Genomic DNA, 20,758 nt, shown 5'->3' on the forward strand with positions numbered 1-20,758 from the left:
TTGCCTACGTTCCTTATTCACCATTCTCCAATGTGCCTGGTGAGTGTGTGTGTGTGGGTATGGGGGTGGGGGTAGGGGCACGCACACACGCACACATGTGATTTTATAACAAATTGAAAACACTACTTTCTGCCCTATTTTTTTTCCCCTAATATCATTTTAAAGACCCTGCTGGCTCTATAGTTTGCACTTTCACTACTACTATATTGCTTTGTTATTTGACCAGACTCAGTAGATAACAAAAACCATTTAACTAGAAATATAAGCCAGTGCCTATTAAGTTTTCAGACTCAAAAGCTTATCTTCTAAACATCAAATTGGGAAGAGAAGGCAATTGTATTTTCACTGAAATTAACTTAGGAATCAGTCATTTGTCTACAACATTTACATAATATTAAAAGATGTGTAGAATTCTTGTGTGTGTTCTTGCCAATAGGATCGTCGAGATCATTAAATTAAAGATTCAAAGGCAGTGCTTACGTCTTTCTCATCTTTGTGTCCTCAGCACCCAGCTTTATCCAACACTTTGCAAATGCTCAATTAATAGTGAGAGAATGAAAATTGCTAGATTCTTAAATACATTTATGTACGTTTAAGGACCTTTCACAATTGTTCGATTATTCCATCTCTTTGACCTCTGTGGCTTATTTTGTCCCAAACTCTTATGTTTATCTTCTCCTTGCCTGCTTGTATAATAGAACCTAGGAAACATTCATATTCTAATGTCAGGGATATAGTGAGTTCTTGTATCCCAATTAGAAGTTAAAGGATGGGAAAATGTTCCACTTTCTAAATTATACTGACAAAGCCACACATTGGAGTTCGAGCGGCAGTCCAACACCAACAGGACAGGAAGGGAGTAGCACAGAAGCTCTCATCCTGTCATCAAAAGTCTGGCATCTGATGGGGGCGTTAACATGTCAAGTACATACACCTTGAACTAACAGTTTCATTGTGTTGTGACCAAGGGACACTGCCAAGTAGGTACTAGAGGGGAAAACGTCCTCTAAGACCTTCCAGATGTCTTACTTTCTCCAGGATGTTTTAAAGTAAGATGTCAAAAAAAAAAAAAAAAAAAGATGTTAATGAAATGAGAACACGGGAGAAAAGAAAGAGGAGCTGAAAGGGTCCCCTAATTGAGTAACGTGATTAGACAAACTTTTCCAATGTCGTTCTATTCCAGAGGATTCTTATTTAGTTCTTCATATCACTCTGTGTATAAGGGGAAAGAGGTCAGCTGGAAAAGTATCATTAAATGGGAAAACCCTCGGAACTAGTAAGGTTTGAAAACAAAAGTCTCACAGCACATGTAGGTGTGAAGTTAAACAGAACAGGCCTGCTCTAATCATGGGAGGCCCTGCTCTTCCTTTTTGTTGGTCTGTTCCTACTTCATGCACTCAAAAATGTTTTTGAGCATGTCAGGCCCTGATCTAGGTTCTGGTGAAAAATGGTTAAGGTCCCTCCTCTCAAAAAGCTTGTATTGTAACAGTGGGGCAAAAGCAGGGCGCACGCTAACAAGAAGTCGATAGGAAGCTATGAGAACGAGTTCCACGTTATGCGGTCATTAGAGAGGATGATTTATTGGAGAATAGCTGGAGAACTAGCTTTAGGTCAGACGGTCAGGGGAGGTGGTACGAGCAGCTGGGTGTCGGAAGCAAGAAGGAGCAGGACCGCTATTAGTAGCAGAACATTCTGGGGAGTAGAACATTCCAGCAAGGGAACAACTTGTGCTTAAAGTGTGGAGGAAACCTTAAGGAACTTCCAAATATAGCAAGCCGGACACAGTTCCACCACTGAGAAATACAGGCTGCTCCTTCCTCCTCTTCAATCTCTCCGACACACCATCCACAGTCCCACACACACAGTGAAAGGACGGGTCTCTCACTGCACACACCACTTATCATCACTTGTTATTACGAAGACACGGCTTCACTTCGTCAGTCCACGACCTCGCTGCCGGGATGCAGAGAATCCCCAGGACCTTCCTATGAAGGAGTTTATAGGACATGCCCCGCTCTCTTGGGACAAGAACAGCAGGAGCAAGTCGGTGTCTAAGGGCGGGACTGAGAGACAGGACGAAGACAGAAACACAGGTAGTGAAATGCCACTATTTCAAAAAGCCTGGTTTAGCCCCAAATTGTTTTACCCTTTTTTTTTTTTTTAAGATTTTATTTATTTATTTGACAGAGAGAGATCACAGTAGACAGAGAGGCAGGCAGAGAGAGAGGAGGAAGCAGACTCCCTGCTGAGCAGAGATCCCGATGCCGGACTCGATCCCAGGATCCTGAGATCATGACCTGAGCCGAAGGCAGTGGCTTAACCCACTGAGCCACCCAGGCGCCCTCGTTTTACCCTTTTGAGATAAGATATGACGAAGCTGTTTTCTCTTTAGAGGCCAGGGGAAGAGAAAGCAGTAAGAATAGGAGCAAGGAGACTTAAATCTCTAGCTTAGCTATTGATTAAGCGTGTTAAAAATTCTGAAAACCTTTCATTATCATCCTTCTAGTCAAAGGGTAGAGACTTTCAGGCTCAAGTGTGTATTAGCAGCACTAGGCGGGGACAAACATGCTTCATCTTATCGGCTGACTTGTCCTGTTCTGGGGGCAAGGACTTGCCTGTTGAATCACCCTTCAGAAATCTCCCTTTGGACTTCTCATTCTGCTTCTTCCACAGGTTTATACTCTACCTCCCTCCCACAAGATTGGAAGAATATTAAAAAACAAAGAAGTATATGAGATCTGAAAACAGCATGTTATTTAGATATTGTTTGGTCTAATTCAGGAGGTGAGCTCAGTGGAAAAACATGACCATGCTTTCCTATATGCTTTGTAAATCACCTACTAAATTTGGCATTCCCACGTTTCCCTCCAGGGTTTATTCCCGGGGATCCCATGCAGATCCCATGCCTTTGAAGGACTGTGTTTTGGCAGGAATAAAGAGAAGCGGGGATTTTGTTTCCTATTAACAAACTGAGCTCTATGTTTATTTTGAATCTTCAGACATAATTTGCAGAGAGTGGGAGGCAACAGACTTATCTGGTGCACTCCAAACAAGGAAAATAATGTTACGAATAGTTCATAAGCTAGGTTTATATTTATTCCTTTCTCTTTTTCTCTGATAAGAAATAGGACTCAAGCACCATGTTGCTTCTTTTCTTCACACTGTGCTAAAAGATTCTGGGTATCAGACACGAAGCCACACAAATAACTCTCATTTATGAATTTTTCCTCCTGTGTAGTGTTCTAAGGGCACTTCTGCTCCCACGGCAAGTGGTAAAGTTATGCCACAAATCCAGGGTGCCTAGCATCTGGCACTTACTGAATGGCCTACATTGAATCGTGTTAAACTTATACTTGAGGAACAGGATCTGAGACAAAGACACTGAGAGATGCAGAAACTGAAGTGGATGCCGGCAAGACACCACGCCAGGAAACCCGCCCTCTGGCAGGTAGGGCAGACTCAGCTGGAGGTCTGGGAGGGTCTGCAAAGCTAATGGTGAGGACTTCAGTTGGGTTGGAAGGGATCAGTGCTGGACTTTGCTAAAGAAAAGAATTCATGACGTTTCTATCTTTCCACTTCAGTCTTTGATTTTTTTTTTTCTTCTCACAATCAGTATTGGAACTATTGAGACAAAAATGCAAAGAGATTTTTCCTCAGGAATCTGACAAGTCAAATATGATTTTTGGGTTAATTTATTCTAAGAGGAAATGTTTTAATTCCCATGATTTCCCCCCTCCTGTTTCCTATTTGTTTGATTACAAATGATTCAGAAGAATGAAACATCATAAATTCCCCAAATAGAAGCCTCTCCTTTCATGAAAGGGAATAAAATCACAGGCTCAAGCAGAAAGATTAGAGCAATGCATACTTTTTCACTGCCAACAATAAGAGGCAAAATCTCATTTTCTCCCCAACGTCAGAAAAGAAATAGACACGTTTAAGAATTGTACCTGGCAGTTGCCTGCACTCCTCGTCAGTAACTTCAAGGCCATCCTGAATTACTGCAGATTCATTCCATGGAATGATAGAGCACTCCTCTATCAATGGATACCATTTTTAAAATAATAAGAAACCTCTTCAGAAAAGACCATGAGAACAGATTAAAGGAGTGGAAAATCAGACCAAACCAGTAAGAACACTTTAAAATATGTATTTTGAAAGCATCATCCCATATTTTATTTTCCACCTAGTAAACAGCAGATAGTAATAGAATATAAAAAAAATTAAGTGATGCTCTACGGATATATTTAAGCACATAAAGACTTGGGGGAAAAAAAAAACAGTGGTAAAACAGTAGTGCAAGTAATGTTATTTCTGAGCTACCAGATTTTGCAATTAGGTGCTTTTCCTTTCCCTAAATTTTCTCATGAAGCAGGGAGTAACCCCTTTATATGGACATTAAACACCAAGGTCCATTTTTCCTCTACCTTATATCATATTGTATTGAAAATCACAGTGTTACTCTTTAAATTTGTACTTAAGTTACTCATCTTTTTTTTCATTCTTAAGGTTGATTTATTTGAGAGAGAGCAAGCGAGAGGGAGCATAAGCTGGGGGAGGAGCAAAGAGAGAGAGAAAATCTCAAGCAGATTCCCTGCCTGAGCGGGGAGCCTGCTGACTTAGGGGCTTGATCTCACAGCCCTGAGATCATGACCTGAGCCGAAATCAAGAGTCAGACGCTCAACTGGCTCAGCCACCAGGTACCCTGAAGCTCCTCCTCCTCTCATTGAACACAGAACTGTTCTCTTTTGCAGACACACCCAGCCTCTATCACACACACACTAGCATCTCTGCAAAGCACAGGCATGAGCTGACCAGCTGCCGAAAGTCCCGAGATAAGAAGGGCCGTAAATGCCTGTTCACAGCTCCTCGTGTTTGCTCTCCTGTGATTTATATCCAATTTATGACAGCCATTACGGTGGATACACTTCATTTAATCAAGAGCATAGTCAAGTCCTCATCATTAAAAATCCTCCCAGGGAGAGGGGAGAACAGGTCCCTCGTTTCAATAAAAGCACTACAAATACATATTCAAAATACAAAGCTAAAAGGAGTCAGCAGGGGTAATTAATTTTATGGCTCGGAACTACTAGGGTGTAATTGTCTTGTAAGGCTGCCACTTCTTGCCTCGTTTTACCTGCCCAAGTAGGTCAGTGGAGCTGGGCACAGGTGTTCAGTGTCCACCTGGTATCTCTCAGACCACTGGATACCATACCCAGGAGCCCCACTGCCTGAAAACCAAGCTTGACTGATACGCAAAATTAGGTGCAGGGTATTAAGAGATAGATTTGGAAACTGCAACACAAGATTGTCCAAAAGTTTATTCTTCTTAAACTGTCTGCCCATTCGCTAACTGAAGACATTCGTGAGGCTGATTTATTTGATTAGTCTAATCAGGCTCATGAAATCCTTAGTAAACAAAGTAACGTACAAACGTGAGATATTCTAATCGAAAATATCTTCCACATTCTGACATTTCTAACAAACGAGCTGATGACAGAGAGACGAGAGTAGGCTGTTAAGTCCTGGGGAAACAATAACTCCTAAATTTTGGCAAAGTCATGCTCATGGAAACGTGACCTCATGGAGTATGTATACATTTTATAGGACTCTGACATCTCCACTGACCTCTGTCAGGGCAGTAATTCAAGGTCTGTCGTGCTATGATAGAACCTATTGAGTTAACTGATTTCTGCCGCGCTCTGACATTGTAATGGTTCCATTCATAACAACTCCCGGCTGTGTGGTGCCAACGGAAACAGCTCATGTGAGGTTTATCATCCTAAGAAAATAATGGGTATCAAATATGAAGGTGGTACTTATGGAAATAAGTAGTTCTATGGAATTCCAAAGCCAAGTAGGCTGTGTGGTGAGGGGAGCTCTTCTTCCTGAGGGGCCTGGTTATCTCTGGTTTCACTGCCCTCCTCAGGTTCTGCACACTGAATTTCCATCCTCAGCCTTTCCGTCTTCCCAGGATCATCTCTATCAGATTTCCTACTGATTCTTACCTTTAAAACCTTTAGATACAGTTAAATCCTATTTATTCTTATATCTAAAACATTTAGATATAAAATATTTAGATACATGACATATATTTAAAACATTAAGAGCGAGCTCAAAGTTGGTCTCTTCCCATCATCTCTGGAGAGTGGCTACGTCCTTGCTCTACGTTGGAAGGCCATACCATGAACAGGTATTTGTACAGATGAAACCAGTTAGAGCCTTTAGCAAAGGGTAGGTTTAACCAAGCTTCTCATTTTCCTTCTTTATTTCTCGGCATCTTTTATATTTTTGAAGGACACCCACCCCCACCTTGTTAGCAAGGTCCCATCCACCGGGGATGGCTTGCCCGCCGGAAAGGAAACCTGACATGCAGCTGAGTCCAGGCAGGTTTTCCCTGGCCAGAAAGGCAATTTAGCAGGGGTATGGAAAGTATTATAAAAACATGCAGAAGTACTCACAGTTTTGGCTTGGCAAGCAGAGGTGGTGGCTCCTTAGTGGGTGAAAGTACGACAGCTGGTGTGGGGAGAGATTGATTACTGTTAGCTTTGCCATTAATCAGTCCGTTCACTCCATGGCCGGGATGGACTCCGTTTGTTTCCCGCCCGGCAGAACTGAACTGCGTTTGAAGGGCTGCCATGTTGAGCCCTAACTCGGGGCTGTTCACCTGCTGGACCTCAGATGGTTTCTTTGATGCCAACTCAAAGGAGTTTGTCTCCAAGATTGGAGGGGGAGGTGGAAAGTGCTGGAAGTGATCATTGTTGGATTCTCCCACTGAGTCATAGTTACAGTTTTCAGTGTTGGCTAAGGAAGGCGGGGAAGAGGAAAAAATAATAAGATGTTATAGTTCAACTGTTATTTTCATGCTGTCAGAGACTACCTGAGAATCCCTTGTGCCCTCTTCTTGTTAAACACAGTTTAAGTTGTTAAAGAAAACAAACTCTTTGCTCTCTCATATGATGCATAAGCAAAGCCAGGTGAAAGGTCTGGTTGTCCCAAACTAGTTTTCAGGGACTGCTACCTGTTTCATTTCCTGATTGGGCCCACAAACAGGGAGACCAGCTACCAATTCATTAAAAAATTTCACATAAGATCTAAACACAGAAGTTGGTTTAAAAAAAAAAATGACCACACAGATAGTATCAACCAATAATGCTTTATTTGCTCACATTGCATTCCGTGGATCCAAACGAACCTCCTACCTGTGCCTCACTGACATTAGCTCAAAGGATACATGCTTTATGGGGTAGGCAATGGATTTTCATTCTATTTAAATCTAAGAAAGTCAGAATTCTGAACTTAAGTAAAATGTCTTATGATCTCATCTATAATGTTTTTCCAATTCAGATAACTGTCATGGCTGTAATTCGGTACAAAGGAAACTGACTCGTTAATTCTCAACAAACTGAAAGCATCTTGAGATAAGATCCTGTCGTCCCTGGATTCCTCACCTTGCCCAGAGCCCAACAGAGCTCCTGGAATGTACTCAAAAATACTCACTGAGGTCAACTGAAAACTCAAAAACTACTTGTTGATTATGCTAGGCCCACAGCAGAGGTACCCCAGATGAAAATGGGAAATACTGCATGCCAGTCTTGGCCACATCGATGTTTAGAGCCCAGAGTTTGGGCTGCATTGTTGGAGCACCCCACTACCATGATGCCCATTTGATGGGACAGTCTCAAGCCACCTCTGAATTGAACATGGGATCCTTGCTGCCCTTCAGCTCCAGTCATGGCACCAGAGCATCTAATTCATATCAGCAATCCAGGGAACTTTACTTTTCTTAATTAAGGCGAAAAAGCATTTGCAAGGTCCATTCTAATGTCCTTAAGCCAGTCTTGTTTGTGCCTCTGCTGCCACCTAGCACCAACTTCTCACTCTCCCAGAGAGATGAAAGTACAGTTCGGTTGTTCTCCCCAAGACTGTCTCATGCAGCTGTGGCCCATGTCTTGATTCCCCACTGTAAGCATTATGTGCCAGGCTTGGACCAAGCACTATTTTAAGAACTACTCTCAAGTAAATAACAGTGATGAGTCAATAAAAGTAAGCTCAAGTAAAGCTAATTAGTAGTAGTAAAAATAGTCAACTAAAGTTAAAAGAAAATAAAGAAAAAAGCTGTTTCAGGTTGTGCTTGCTAGTGGTACATTTCTGAGTTAAAAAAAAAAAAAAAAATTCCAGGGGGGCCTGGGTGGCTCAGTCAGTTAAATGTCTGACTCTTGATTTCGGCTCAGGTCATGATCTCAGAGTCCTGAGAGTAGGCTCCCTGCTCAGCGGAGAGTCTGCTTGAGATTCTCTCCTTCTGCCCACCCCCAAAATTAAGCTCTGTCTCTCTCTTTCTCAAGTAAATAAAAAATCTTGTAAAAAATCCAAACAGTTATGAATATTGGCTTTAATAGTATAATACCCTGCTTATATTGCTTTCGTTTTTCGTATCAGAGTTACATCCCATTTTCAATGAAATTTGATTTCTAAGGCTTTTTTGGCTTCTCCAAGTTACATTAGTTGATATTGTATTACTTTTTCAGAAGCTTCCATTGTGGCTTACACGAGGACTTATTTGTCCAAGTCCCAGCGCTTCAGCTGGCACTGCTGAGAACAGCGACCGCACCTCTGGTGCAGAGGGGCTCTCTGCTGGCAGCATGATTCTGGGTTAGCATGATGTCAGGAAACCGGATCCATTGTTTCCAAGACCAAGTCGCATGCCTTAGAAAATAGCCCCATGTGTGTTCCGCTGCTACACTGTCATTATCTTGCTGTTTTTCATCTCCACTTCCACGCCCCCTCCCCCAAAGCCTTTGTTTCATGAGGAGACACTGATTGTTAGGATAACTCCTAGAGGGGCAGCAAGCATTCCTAAAGGCTGAGCTCTATTCTAAGGTAGTTCTGTGTGCTGGGGTGAACCACACGCTCAGTGCTAGGGAACAGAACCCAGTCCACTTTTATACTCCTCACATACCTGAGGTGACAATCAGCTGGGCGGTGCTGGTTACTGATCCGTAGTCATTTTTTGCTGAGCACGTAAAGATCCCTGCATCCTCGGGGAAGGTCTCAGCGATAACTAGGGTACAGATCTCCTCTGGAAGGGAAGAGAACAGAATAACTCATCAGAGTGACAGCACACGAGGTCACCTTGAAGAGGTCAGAGCCTCTGTGTTTCTAAAACAAGCAAATCAGGTAACAATTATTATACAGTCTCTTTACAAAGTATTCACAATAGACTTTCTTTACCCTGAATTAGCAGTTCAGCATAGTGGCCAAAGCTTTGGCATCAGACCTGTCCTTCGTGCCTGAGGTGAGCTCAGCCCTGGCTTCCTCATCTATAGAATGAGGACAATAGGTACCTAATGGGGGATCTATGAAGATGAAAAGAGATGTTTGCCAAGCATGTATCTTGGGACCTAGCATGGGAAAGATGCTCAGTAGACACCAGCTCCCTTCTCCTCTGGCCTCATTTAGTTGAGCACATGTGGAAGTTCTTTCAACTACAATGCAGCTGCCTTTTATGTCTGCTCAAGTGAAAAGCAATGAACAGGGAAAAGCAACCTTCTCTGAAATGCTGACAGTGGGGGAAAGAACAAAACACGTCAGTGCTGGGCCTGCAGGCCGCTATTGTGGAAGCTACTGTTACAGTGTAGCCGTGGTGTGCTGTAGAGCTTGGAAAGTCCAGACTCCAGGACCAGCTTGAGTAAGGGTCCTGCCACATTGTGCCTCTGTGACTTTAGTCAAGCTCCCTGAACTTCAGTGTTCTTATCTGTAAAATGGAGAAAATAACAGAACCTACCTATAGGGTTTGTATTACTCATGCCTCATAAAATTAGCCGTCACAGGGTCACAGTAGGGGATGATGGCCATGACCGTAATAATAGCCGGCTCTTAGAAAGCTCTCATCAGGCACTGAGTACAGTTACCAGGACTGAAAATAGACTGAATCCTTACAATTTAGATGTATTATTATTCGCCCATCTCATAGACAGGAAACTGAAGTGCAATAAGGCTAATTGTTTTGCCAAAGTGACATAGCTAACAAGTGGTAAGAGCAGAATTTAAGCCAAGTCAGTCTCCCGACTTCACACTCCTAACAACCACCTCTTTTTGTGATAGGTTAGACACTGTTTGGGGACACTGCCCGGCACAAAGTAAATGCTCTGTTGCTAGTAAATAGAAACTGTTAGCATTAAAAATCTAGATCTAGAGTGTACTATTTTTACATTGAATAATTATCTATATTTTACCAGTAAAATAGATTATATTAGCAAATGTTAAGAGAAGTGATGTATATTTTTGATTCCCATAAAGAGAGACTCTATTGATTACTCCCATATTATGGGGACAGCACAAGATTTTGCATTGTAGACTTTTTGCAAAATGGCATCCACAGAGTAGGGATGTGTGTAATGTGACTCGGCAACTCCTTCCATCAAGTGGCACAATCTATTACCCCAACCCCTGAAGCCTTATAAGTTGCTTTGGCCTTATAAGTTGCTTTAACCTAGAATGCAGTAGAAATGAGGCTGATCAGGGGTCCTCAAAGGACCTTGCTCACTCCTCTTCCATCTCTTGGGATCCTGCTGAGCTTGAAGGTGAATAAGGCTGTGCTGGTCACTGGAGGAAGAGCTACACAGAGCAGAGGTCAATGGTTCCAACAGAGAGCAGCCTAGATTAACTCATTCCCAGGCAACCTCGAGGCTGACCACAGCCACATTGTTAGTCCGGCTGAGGTTGGCCAAACCTGACACAGACCACAGAACTGCCCAGCTGAGGCCAAATCAAATGGCTGACCCACAGAATAGGAACAAATGGCTGCTGCCACTCATTTAGGGGGAGCTGTATTGTGCAGCAAAAAATGATACAAATGGAGAAGAGAAAATGCTTCTCTACCAACCTCCTTCTCTGACAGCCTGCTGAGGGCAAACTTCAGATTTGTACAATAATGTCTCTTCCTTTAATTCAACTATCAGTAACCAAAATTGCTAAATTTGTCTCAAAGCATATATTATGGTTTAAATGCTGGAAGAAAATGTACCAGCTGTAGGTTAAAAGTGTTACCTTATAAAAGAAAAAGCTTTTATTAAAAGGATCTTTAAATATCTCATTTAAAAAAATGCAAATAAAAGTAATAAACACAAATGCACCATAAAGTATAAAATGAAAAGTCTTCCTTTATACTCCCTTTGTGAATTCCATTCACTGGCACTTATTTAATTACAAGTTACTTTAAGTTCTTAATAATGTTGTCGCTTTGTTTCAAATAACATTATTTTCTCTTTGAAATGATGGGATCCCTGAAGACTTCCTGTGCTGGAAATTGTGAAAAATATTGGCTAATATCTGACTCTAGCTTTTCCACAATTCACTGGAATACTTTTGGGAGTAATATAATGTGACCACACTGGGTTAAACTGTAGCAGGTAGCTTTATATATGGTGACATCGGGCCTCGTAAGACCCAAGAGAAGCTGATTTTGATGGCTCATTTTATGTCTCACCACTGACTAATACACATTTTTGAAATTTTGCAATCAAAGCAGACCTTTAAAAGACATATTTGGTATACCCAGTGCAAATGTAGATTTATATGGATGACACTACAGAGTTTTCTGGCTTTCTCAGTTTTTACCGAGGTGAAAACAAAAGCCAGTTGTGTTCAATATTAGCAGAATATTTACTTCCAATGCTATAGTGTTGATAGTAGCACAAGGAAAAAATTATTTATTCAAATTCCAAACCTAGGTTATATGCTATGTTTGATCATTTCAATAATGTATTTTAGAAATCATGCTCAAATTATGACTATGTCCTATAAAATGAACTGTGGTGTAATGGGGTAGGAAGGTATAAACTTGGGCATGGTCACCTCTGCTCACCTTCATCTCAATCAGTAAAGGTTTGAGAGACACGGATACATTTTTTTTTTTCTTTTCAGCGCAACAGTATTCATTGTTTTTGCACCACACCCAGTGCTCCATGCAATACGTGCCCTCCCTAATACCCACCACTTGGTTCCCCCAACCTCCCACCCCCCGCCCCTTCAAAACCCTCAGGTTGTTTTTCAGAGTCCATAGTCTCTCATGGTTCACCTCCCCTTTCAATTTCCCTCAACTCCCTTCTCCTCTCCATCTCCCCATGTCCTCCATGTTATTTGTTATGCTCTACAAATAAGTGAAACCATATGATAATTGACTCTCTCTGCTTGACTTATTTCACTCAGCATCATCTCTTCCAGTCCCGTCCATGTTGCTACAAAAGTTGGGTATTCGTCCTTTCTGATGGAGGCATAATACTCCATAGTGTATATGGACCACATCTTCCTTATCCATTCATCCATTGAAGGGCATCTTGGTTCTTTCCACAGTTTGGCAACCGTGGCCATTGCTGCTATGAACACTGGGGTACAGATGGCCCTTCTTTTCACTACATCTGTATCTTTGGGGTAAATACCCAGCAGTGCAATTGCAAGGTCATAGGGAAGCTCTATTTTTAATTTCTTGAGGAATCTCTACACTGTTCTCTAAAGTGGCTGCACCAACTTGCATTCCCACCGATAGTGTAAGAGGGCTCCTCTTTCTTCACATCCTCTCCAACACACCTTGTTTCCTGTCTTGCTAATTTTGGCCATTCTCACTGGTATAAGGTGGTATCTCAATGTGGTTTTAATTTGAATCTCCCTAATGGCTAGTAATGATGAACATTTTTTCATGTGTCTGATAGCCATTGTAGGTCTGCATTGGAGAAGTGTCTGTTTATATCTTCTGCCCATTTTTTGATATGATTATCTGTTTTGTGTGTATTGAGTTTGAGAAGTCCTTTATAGAACCTGGATATCAACCTTTTGTCTGTACTGTCATTTGCAAATATCTTCTCCCATTCTGTGGGTTGCCTCTTTGTTTTATTGACTGTTTCCTTTGCTGTGCAGAAGCTTTTGATCTTGATGAAGTCCCAAAAGTTCATTTTTGCTTTTGTTTCCTTTGCCTTTGGAGACATATCTTGAAAGAAGTTGCTGTGGCTGATACCAAAGAGGTTACTGCCTATGTTCTCCTCTAGGATTTTGATGGATTCCTGCCTCATGTTGAGGTCTTTTATTCATTTTGAGTTTATCTTTGTGTATGGTGTAAGAGAATGGTCAAGTCTCATTCTTCTACATATAGCTGTCCAATTTTCCCAGCACCATGTATTGAAGAGCCTGTCTTTTTTCCACTGTATATTTTTTCCTGCTTTGTCGAAGATTATTTGGCCATAGAGTTGAGGATCCATATCTGGGCTCTCTACTCTGTTCCACTGGTCTATGTGTCTGTTTTTATGCCAGAACCATGCTGTCTTGGTGATCACAGCTTTGTAGTAAAGCTTGAAATCAGGTCACGTGATGCCGCCAGTTTTATTTTTGTTTTTCAACATTTCTTAGCAATTCGGGGTCTCTTCTGATTCCATACAAATTTTTGGATTATTTACTCCAGCTCTTTGAAAAATACCGGTGGAATTTGGATCAGAATAGCATTTAAAGTATAGATTGCTCTAGGCAGTATAGACATTTTAACAATGTTTATTCTTCCCAGAGACATGGATACATTTGAAGTACACAATTATTATGTGATTAAAAGTTCACTGACCAGAAGAAAAACAATAGGATAAGAGAGCATGAGGTAATCCTGTGTGTTCTTGACTATACTGTACACAGCTCTTGGCCTTCCAACTGAAGAGGAAGATAAAAGTGTGGAAATAATTCATGTTGGAGCTTCACGTACGATTAAACCATTGGAAAGTAAGGAGTATCTGGAAAGGGACAAGGGACTGGGAATTTTTTAATTGAGTACATATGGTTACAGAAGGAGTTAAGTGTATTTAACCAGAGAAGGGCAAAACTTAGAACATCACTACTATAAGGGGTTTTAGAGACTGACTAGCCCAAATCTCTCCTTTCTTCAGGTGAGGTCCAAAGTGGTTCTCTCAAGGTCATGAATAATTAATGATAAAGTCAAAATGCTGAAATAGTCATCCTGCCTCCCATAAGCAAGCTTTTCTTCTCCATACCCCCATACAAAGGACAAAGCCTCTCTAGTTATGTATTTTTTTCTAGCTCAAGACACAAGGAACTCAGTGCTAAATGAGGCAAAGAAAGATTTAAGATGAGAAACAATGAGTTTCCTGAATCTGAAAATTTTAATTACTCTCACTATACAAGTAATTTAATAGGAAATACATCTGCAGAAGGAGATGTTCTGTGCGTCCTCAGAGATACAAGATATCCTAGAATAGGGCTTGAAATGTGGACATATTGGTATCAGAAGGAAAGAACGGCCTAATCTTTTGAGATTTGGGGAAATAGACCCTCATATCCTGGCTGTCCTCTGAGAGATGGGCTTCAGGCAGAGGCTGGTCACCATTGTTCCCTGTAGCAGATGCTGCTGGGAGCCAGAAGCCTTCTTGGCTTTCAGCAGCACCTAGGTGCTTCCTGTCTGAGTCCCTGTACTCTCTCCCCAGTGCCTGGTGCTCTCAGGAAAGGTCTCCCAACCTTGGATTATCCACACCTGAAAAGATGGAGTTTCTAGAGACACCTGGAGAAATCATCATCACTTCAGTACCTGAGGATGCCCTAACTCTAGACACAGACCGAATTCTGTGCCTTGAAACCTACATTCAGAAAAAGGATAAACCCTTATGTAGCAGGGATGGCATAAAGCAGTTTTAGAGTGATGATCTTGACAACCTTGAAGTTCCTTCTTATATTATCTACGATTTGGGTATTTCTGGTTATGACATTTTTAAAAACCCTGAGCTTATGTATACAGTTGCTTCTTCTAAACCAGAAGGCCCCTTTGAGAATGGAAATTTTTTCATGGCCACATCCTTCCTTGACTCTGAGGACAGATTACAAATCCTCACCGTGGTCACAGAACCACAGCCAATGATCAAGTGGCTGCTACTTGCCAGGTTCCTTTTGTGCCTCTCTCCTTCTTTCATTCAGAGCTTTGGGCACTCTGACTCTTGAACTGCTCCTTGCAAAGCCACAGACCTTTCTGTCTCTAAGCCTTCCACCTGACATGTCCACGCAAATGTGATTTCCTCAGAGAAGTCTTTTTTGATTAGACTTGGTCAGATCCACTATATGTACTGTAATCTTCGGATGGCAGACTTTGCTTGGAGACAGCACTCACAGCTATAAATAATTTATTGTATAATGTCTGTTCAGTTCTGGGCCCTCAACTCTGGCCTCTGCGAAAGCAGGAAGCATTTGTTCTGTTCATGGGTATGCTGTCAGCCTCTCTTACACCACAGCCTCCCCATAAATACTTTTGAAGAAATGTATGCATGAAATTCAGATTGCAGGGAAAAAGTAAACCTTAGCTTTACAAAAATATTTTTCAAATTTGATTGAGCAAAACTCATTTTATATGAGTTTTCAGGAATACTCTTATTGCATGAAAGCACAGTCTTGTACAGAGTCTGTGGCTGCCAAAACAGGTAGAAAAGGCTACAAACTCTCAGAACAACAAAAGGAAAGAAAAGCACTGCGCTGTTCTAGTGGTCCCCATGCTCTGCTACATCTCAGGATTTGTACTAGATAAAATCTGTTCCAGATAGAGTGCCCCAAGGGCTGTTCAGCTTTTCTTCTCCGGGAAATGTTATCACAAACTGAACATAGCTTCCACCATGGCTCATATGGTTGACATTATACAAATGAAGAAAGCCATGAGGAAAAGAGATGAGCTAGGTTATACTACATTCTCATCCGGTAGCATCTTATTTGAACAAAGCCCTTTAAGACATCTGTAAAATGCATTTTGGTGAGAAATGGAAACCAAGGGATGACTGCTTATGTCAAATAAAGACAGAGACTTATCTATATTTAAAAACTCTCCATTTAAGAAGATGGAAAATATTTAAAGTTATCAATAACTCTATGATACATTTTAATCCACTTTTTTCCTAAGTGAAAAGTTTTGATGGCATGTAATAAGTTAATAAACTATGAACTATTTTTGCTGGTTGTTTTTTTAAATAGTTACTTAAAAATTACTTAATCATATAAATATCTCTCAGAATTCAACCTTGAGTTTCATTCAAAGTTTTTATGTATTTAACACTTGGTCAAATACAAATAATTTTGTTTGGCAAACCTCATAATATGATGAGGCAGCAAGGATAATACCACTAGGTCCTTTGGGTAATAAGGGAACATTTTTATAAATGCTTTCCTTCACAGCCCTTATTTTTTTTTTTTCCTCTTTGGGGTCTAGCCTAACTAAAAAGAAATTCAGCTTTTACCTACCAAACCATGGCTTGTCTAACACCACTGATAAAAAAGAATCTGGACTAAAATCAATAAAATGAGGGGTGCCTGGGTGGCTCAGTGGGTTAAAGCCTCGGCCTTTGGCTCAGGTCATGATCCCAGGGTCCTGGGATCAGGTCCGCATCAGGCTCTCTGCTCAGCAGAAAGCCTGCTTCCTCCTCTCTCTCTGCCTGCCTCTCTGCCTACTTGTGATCTCTCTCTGTGTCAAATAAATAAATAAGCTCTTAAAAAAAAAGATTAAAATGGGGCACCTGGGTGGCTCAGTGGGTTAAGGTGCTGCCTTCGGCTCAGGTCATGATCTCAGAGTCCTGGGATCGAGCCCCGCATCAGGTTCTCTGCTCAGCAGGGAACCTGCTTCCTCCTCTCTCTCTCTCTGCCTGCCTCTCTGCCTGCTTGTGATCTCTGTCTGTCAAATAAATAAATAAAATCTTTAAAAAATAAAATAAAATAAAAAATAAAAAATATTAAAATCAATAAAATGAGATTCAGTATGGGTAAATATAATGTTTGCATAAATTTTCAAAAGGATTTTTTTACAGTTGCTAACTATCTTATATAGAAGATATTTTAAATGCACAGTTAAAGGAGTAAAACAAACCACTGTGCAGCCGTCATTAAGTCTAAGAAATAAAATATTACCAAAGCTTTAGAAATGCCCCCAATTTAATCTTTCTTCCTCTTCTTCTTTTGAGATAACCAGTCTTCTGATTTTTATGTTTACTACATATGTATTCTTCAAAAAAATGTGTTTAGTTTTAAAAAATTGAGTCATAAGCATAAAGAAAAGACAAACTTGTCACTGTTTGAGAAAGTTCACAGGAACTATCTTGGAGTACAAATGGGCTTCAGCTTCCCTGTGTGTTCACAAAAGCCCCCACAGAAGTAATCAGCAGACAGGGTCATGAGCAAGTCCTGGGAAGCTGAGGGCTCACCTTGGTGGGGAGGTCTGGCTGGGCCAAATGTGGGCAGGAACTGCACAGGCAGCAGGAAGAGCTGTGGAGTAGGTCCCTACACTTTGTTTTTTAGTTCAGTGTGGCCAGCTTCCAAATCTCAGCACCAGATCAAGTCAGAATGGGGCGGGGGGATGAAATGAAAGTTCTTAGCTGAGTCAGGAGGCAGGGCAGGGAGCAGAGAGCATGAAAGGCCAAGAGAAAAGAGAATTTGGGTCAGGCTTACTACACTGCCATTCGGTCATCAGGGTAAAGGACAAAGCAGTGGCAATGAGCTCTTCGTGATGAAAATGTCCATGCGTCTGTCTTGCAACACACTACTCCACCCTGATGCACAGCTGTTACCCTCCTGCAGGCTCCCTTTGGCTCTTGCCTGTACTGGATCCTGCTTCCGGTACCTCTTTCTAGGTGAATTCTAGGTGAATGCGGCTCTTCCTAGGTGAATTCTTCACTGTTGGTCGAGCACATCCTATATAAAGAGTTGTGAAGGAAAACCTCCAAGACCTTGCAAGTCGGCAAACTATTGACTACATCTTCATATAGAATGGAAGGTTTAGCAGGGTATAGGATTCTTTTTTTTTCTTAAGATTTTCTTTATTTGACAGAGAGAAATCACAAGTGGGCAGAGAGGCAGGCAGAGAGAGAGAGAGAGAGAGAGGAGGAAGCAGGCTCCCCATCCAGCAGAGAGCCCAATGTGGGACTCAATCCCAGGACCTGGAGATCACAACCTGAGCCTAAGGCAGAGGCCTAATCCACTGAGCCACCCAGGGGCCCAGCAGGGTATAGGATTCTAAGTTGGAAGTAACTTCACTTCAGAATGTTGAAGGCTTTGCTTCACCATCTCTTTGTGTCTAGCCTGACTACTGAGAAGTTCTAAGTCATTCTGATCTTGTTGGTTTTATGTGACTTGATGTTTTCTCAAGTGTCAGTCTCAGTGTCACATGACACTGGCATAATTATCTCCCTGTCCTGCATATTCTGAATTTCACAATACACTGCTGTGAATTTATTTTCACCCATTGTGTATGCAGTGAATCCTTTCCATTTGGAAACTAGGTATCTTTCAGTTTGGAGAATTAAAAATATTATTTCATTGATAATATCTCCCCCTCCTTTGTTCTCTCTCCTGGAATCCCAATTATACATGTGTAGTCTACTTAAGCAGGTTTTCCAGCATAGTCTAATTTTTTTTTTTTTTTTTACCTTTGTTCTCTTATATTCCTTTTTGTCTTTCTGCCCTATTTTGTGGGACAGTTCCTCAGCTTTTATTTCTGCTACCAACTTTTCATTCCAAGAACTTTTTGTTTTCCAAATATTCCTCCCCTCTTCTGAAATCTTTTTAATTTTTACTTCTTGGATGCTCTAATTCTCTTATCTGTGAGGAGTGTTGTTTTGCTTTTACATTCTCTTCTCTCTACAAGTCTGTTTTATCCAAGTTGCTTTTCAAGGGAGTTGCTTCTTTTCTTCTGGATCACCCATGACAAATGTTTCTTCAGAGGTCTTTTCTCTCTTCTTGTCGGACATGGTTCTGAGTTAATTGGAAGCTCTGAGCAAGACAGAGGAGCTTGCCAACTCTGGCCTTCCCACTCTGGTAATGTGGATGGCCTCTTTATTGGAGAAACTCCCGTATCACATGTATCGATTTTTCTTTCTCCTAGGATGTTCGAATTGCCCAGAAAGGAGTCCTTCAGACTCTGGCAGGCGAGGAAATGTTCCAAGGCCAGCACTACAAAAGGTCAGTTCAGAAGATGACTGGGAGTAGGAGCACTGAGAATTTGGAATTCTAAGAGTCACTCAAATTTCTTTTTTGTATACTCTCAAATGGGTCTTGAGGTTTCCCCTTTCTCCCCAGAAATCAAACCAAAGTTTCTTAGTCTGTGGGACTCTAAGCATCTCGGTAATAGTTTATGATGCTCCTCAGCCAAAAGATAGACCCAAGAGCTTCATGTATTTAGTTATTTTGAAAGAACGTGTAAGTTTTTAGATCTTAACAAATTATTTGCAAAAAAACCCATATAAATTAAAGTTATTATTTTATTCTTAAATAAGCACAATTACTAACTAATGAACACACACATCTGTGCTTACTGCAGGACTCGAGATCAGATGGGCCCAGCCAGCATCATTTCACGCTCCACATTGATTTTCACGTGGCACTTGATTTTTGTCAACACATACACATCGAAAACTCAATTTCAAAATGATAAGATGTCATAGAGAAGAATGTAGAGTGCTCTGGAGTTGAAACTCTGAACTGTTCCAAGTTAGTAGTTGTATCTATCAGATGTTGAGTATCACTGTGTTTACATCAAAAACATCAAACACGACAGCACCTCTGTCGATTTGGTGTGGTGTCCCAGGTTCGAGAACCACAGGCTTCACACAACCCACTTTTGTTTAGCCTACCATCTGAACCTGGACTTGCATTAAGCTTTGAGCTACAGACAGTCTATTGGGATCTCAAGCATCCTTACCATTGCTCTCCTACAACTCAGCACCTTACTGCATTTACCAAGTATAATTAACTTCACATTCTGAATCATAGAATCAGAACATTGACTCGGGATCTAAGATCTAAGATGATGGGCAGCACTGGTTAGCAGAGATTCGTACTGAAAGTACAAGGCACTGTATTTTTATATGTATAATTTCCCGGTCAGCAAGACACAGTATTTTTAATTTTGTATGCCATTAGACAATGCTATAGAAGTAACTCAATACAGTTTGTGGCTGCTTCCAGACAGCTGAGTAAGGGCCTGAGTATTAACAGCTGTCAAATGAGTGTTCTGTGCCTCCGCACCACCCCCGCCCCAGACGAGTCTTTGAAGGATTCAATCAGTATAAAGTCAGAATGTCAAAGAAAGAGGCCAGAGCAGGTAATATGACAAACGGATGTTGGTCTTAAGTAAGCTGACTAGCTATTAATTCACAAAACAGTCTGAAAAGATTTGTGATGCAAGCTGACTTCTGTCTAGACAGAGAAGGGAGTGTAAAACACATTAGACAGATACAACACAGCAGTGACAAGAAAAACCTGTTTTAGTTTCTCAAATGCATTAGGAGAGAATCTGCTAGGTCCTTCTTTATCTTAATATCTAATCCCTAATGGGGCTACAGCTAGGTACTAGTGAATTTCAACTTTATTTCTAGAGCTTCAACACATCTTACACGGGTTTTTAAAAAACGAAGAAGAGTAAAGAGATAAAAAGAAGGAAGGAGGGAAAAGGAGAGATGAAAAGAGAGATTAAGGGGGGGGGAGCGACCAAGTGAGCACGGGGCAGTGAGGAGAGAACAAGAGTGAAAGTGTCAGAGGACTGGAAGAGAGTAGGAAGACAGGGTAATGAAATCTGAATGCTCAAATATGTTCCTGAATTTCAAAAGCTATTTATGTTTTGGCATTTGGAAAACATCACTTGGCCTAGTCCTATAAAATTTATCTCTTTCCTCCGATGTATTGTAGTCATGTCTGTTTTTGTCCTTTCCACTTAACAGTGGCTAAAAAACTATCAGGGAAGCTATCG

General features: G+C 41.2%; 1 protein-coding gene and 1 long non-coding RNA gene across 4 annotated transcripts in view; one reads left to right on the plus strand and one right to left on the minus strand.

Annotated features, from left to right (window-relative positions):
* Positions 1-20,758, minus strand: part of PALLD (palladin, cytoskeletal associated protein) — a 412,154-nt gene that overhangs the window by 196,361 nt on the left and 195,035 nt on the right. For all 3 annotated transcript variants that reach the window (XM_032332582.1, XM_032332581.1, XM_032332583.1), the window contains exons 9-10: positions 8,960-9,079; positions 6,462-6,804 (exon numbers count right to left, since the gene is read on the minus strand). In XM_032332582.1, the coding sequence (XP_032188473.1) occupies positions 6,462-6,804; positions 8,960-9,079 (463 nt within the window). The remainder of the gene's footprint in view (positions 1-6,461; positions 6,805-8,959; positions 9,080-20,758) is intronic.
* Positions 1,692-20,480, plus strand: LOC116584357. The gene is made up of 5 exons (XR_004283170.1): positions 1,692-2,093; positions 3,239-3,448; positions 7,348-7,482; positions 18,896-18,972; positions 19,331-20,480. It is a non-coding gene; the product is annotated as an uncharacterized LOC116584357 (long non-coding RNA).

Source organism: Mustela erminea, chromosome 2, assembly GCF_009829155.1.
Source record: "Mustela erminea isolate mMusErm1 chromosome 2, mMusErm1.Pri, whole genome shotgun sequence".
Classification (NCBI taxonomy): Eukaryota; Metazoa; Chordata; class Mammalia; order Carnivora; family Mustelidae; genus Mustela; species Mustela erminea.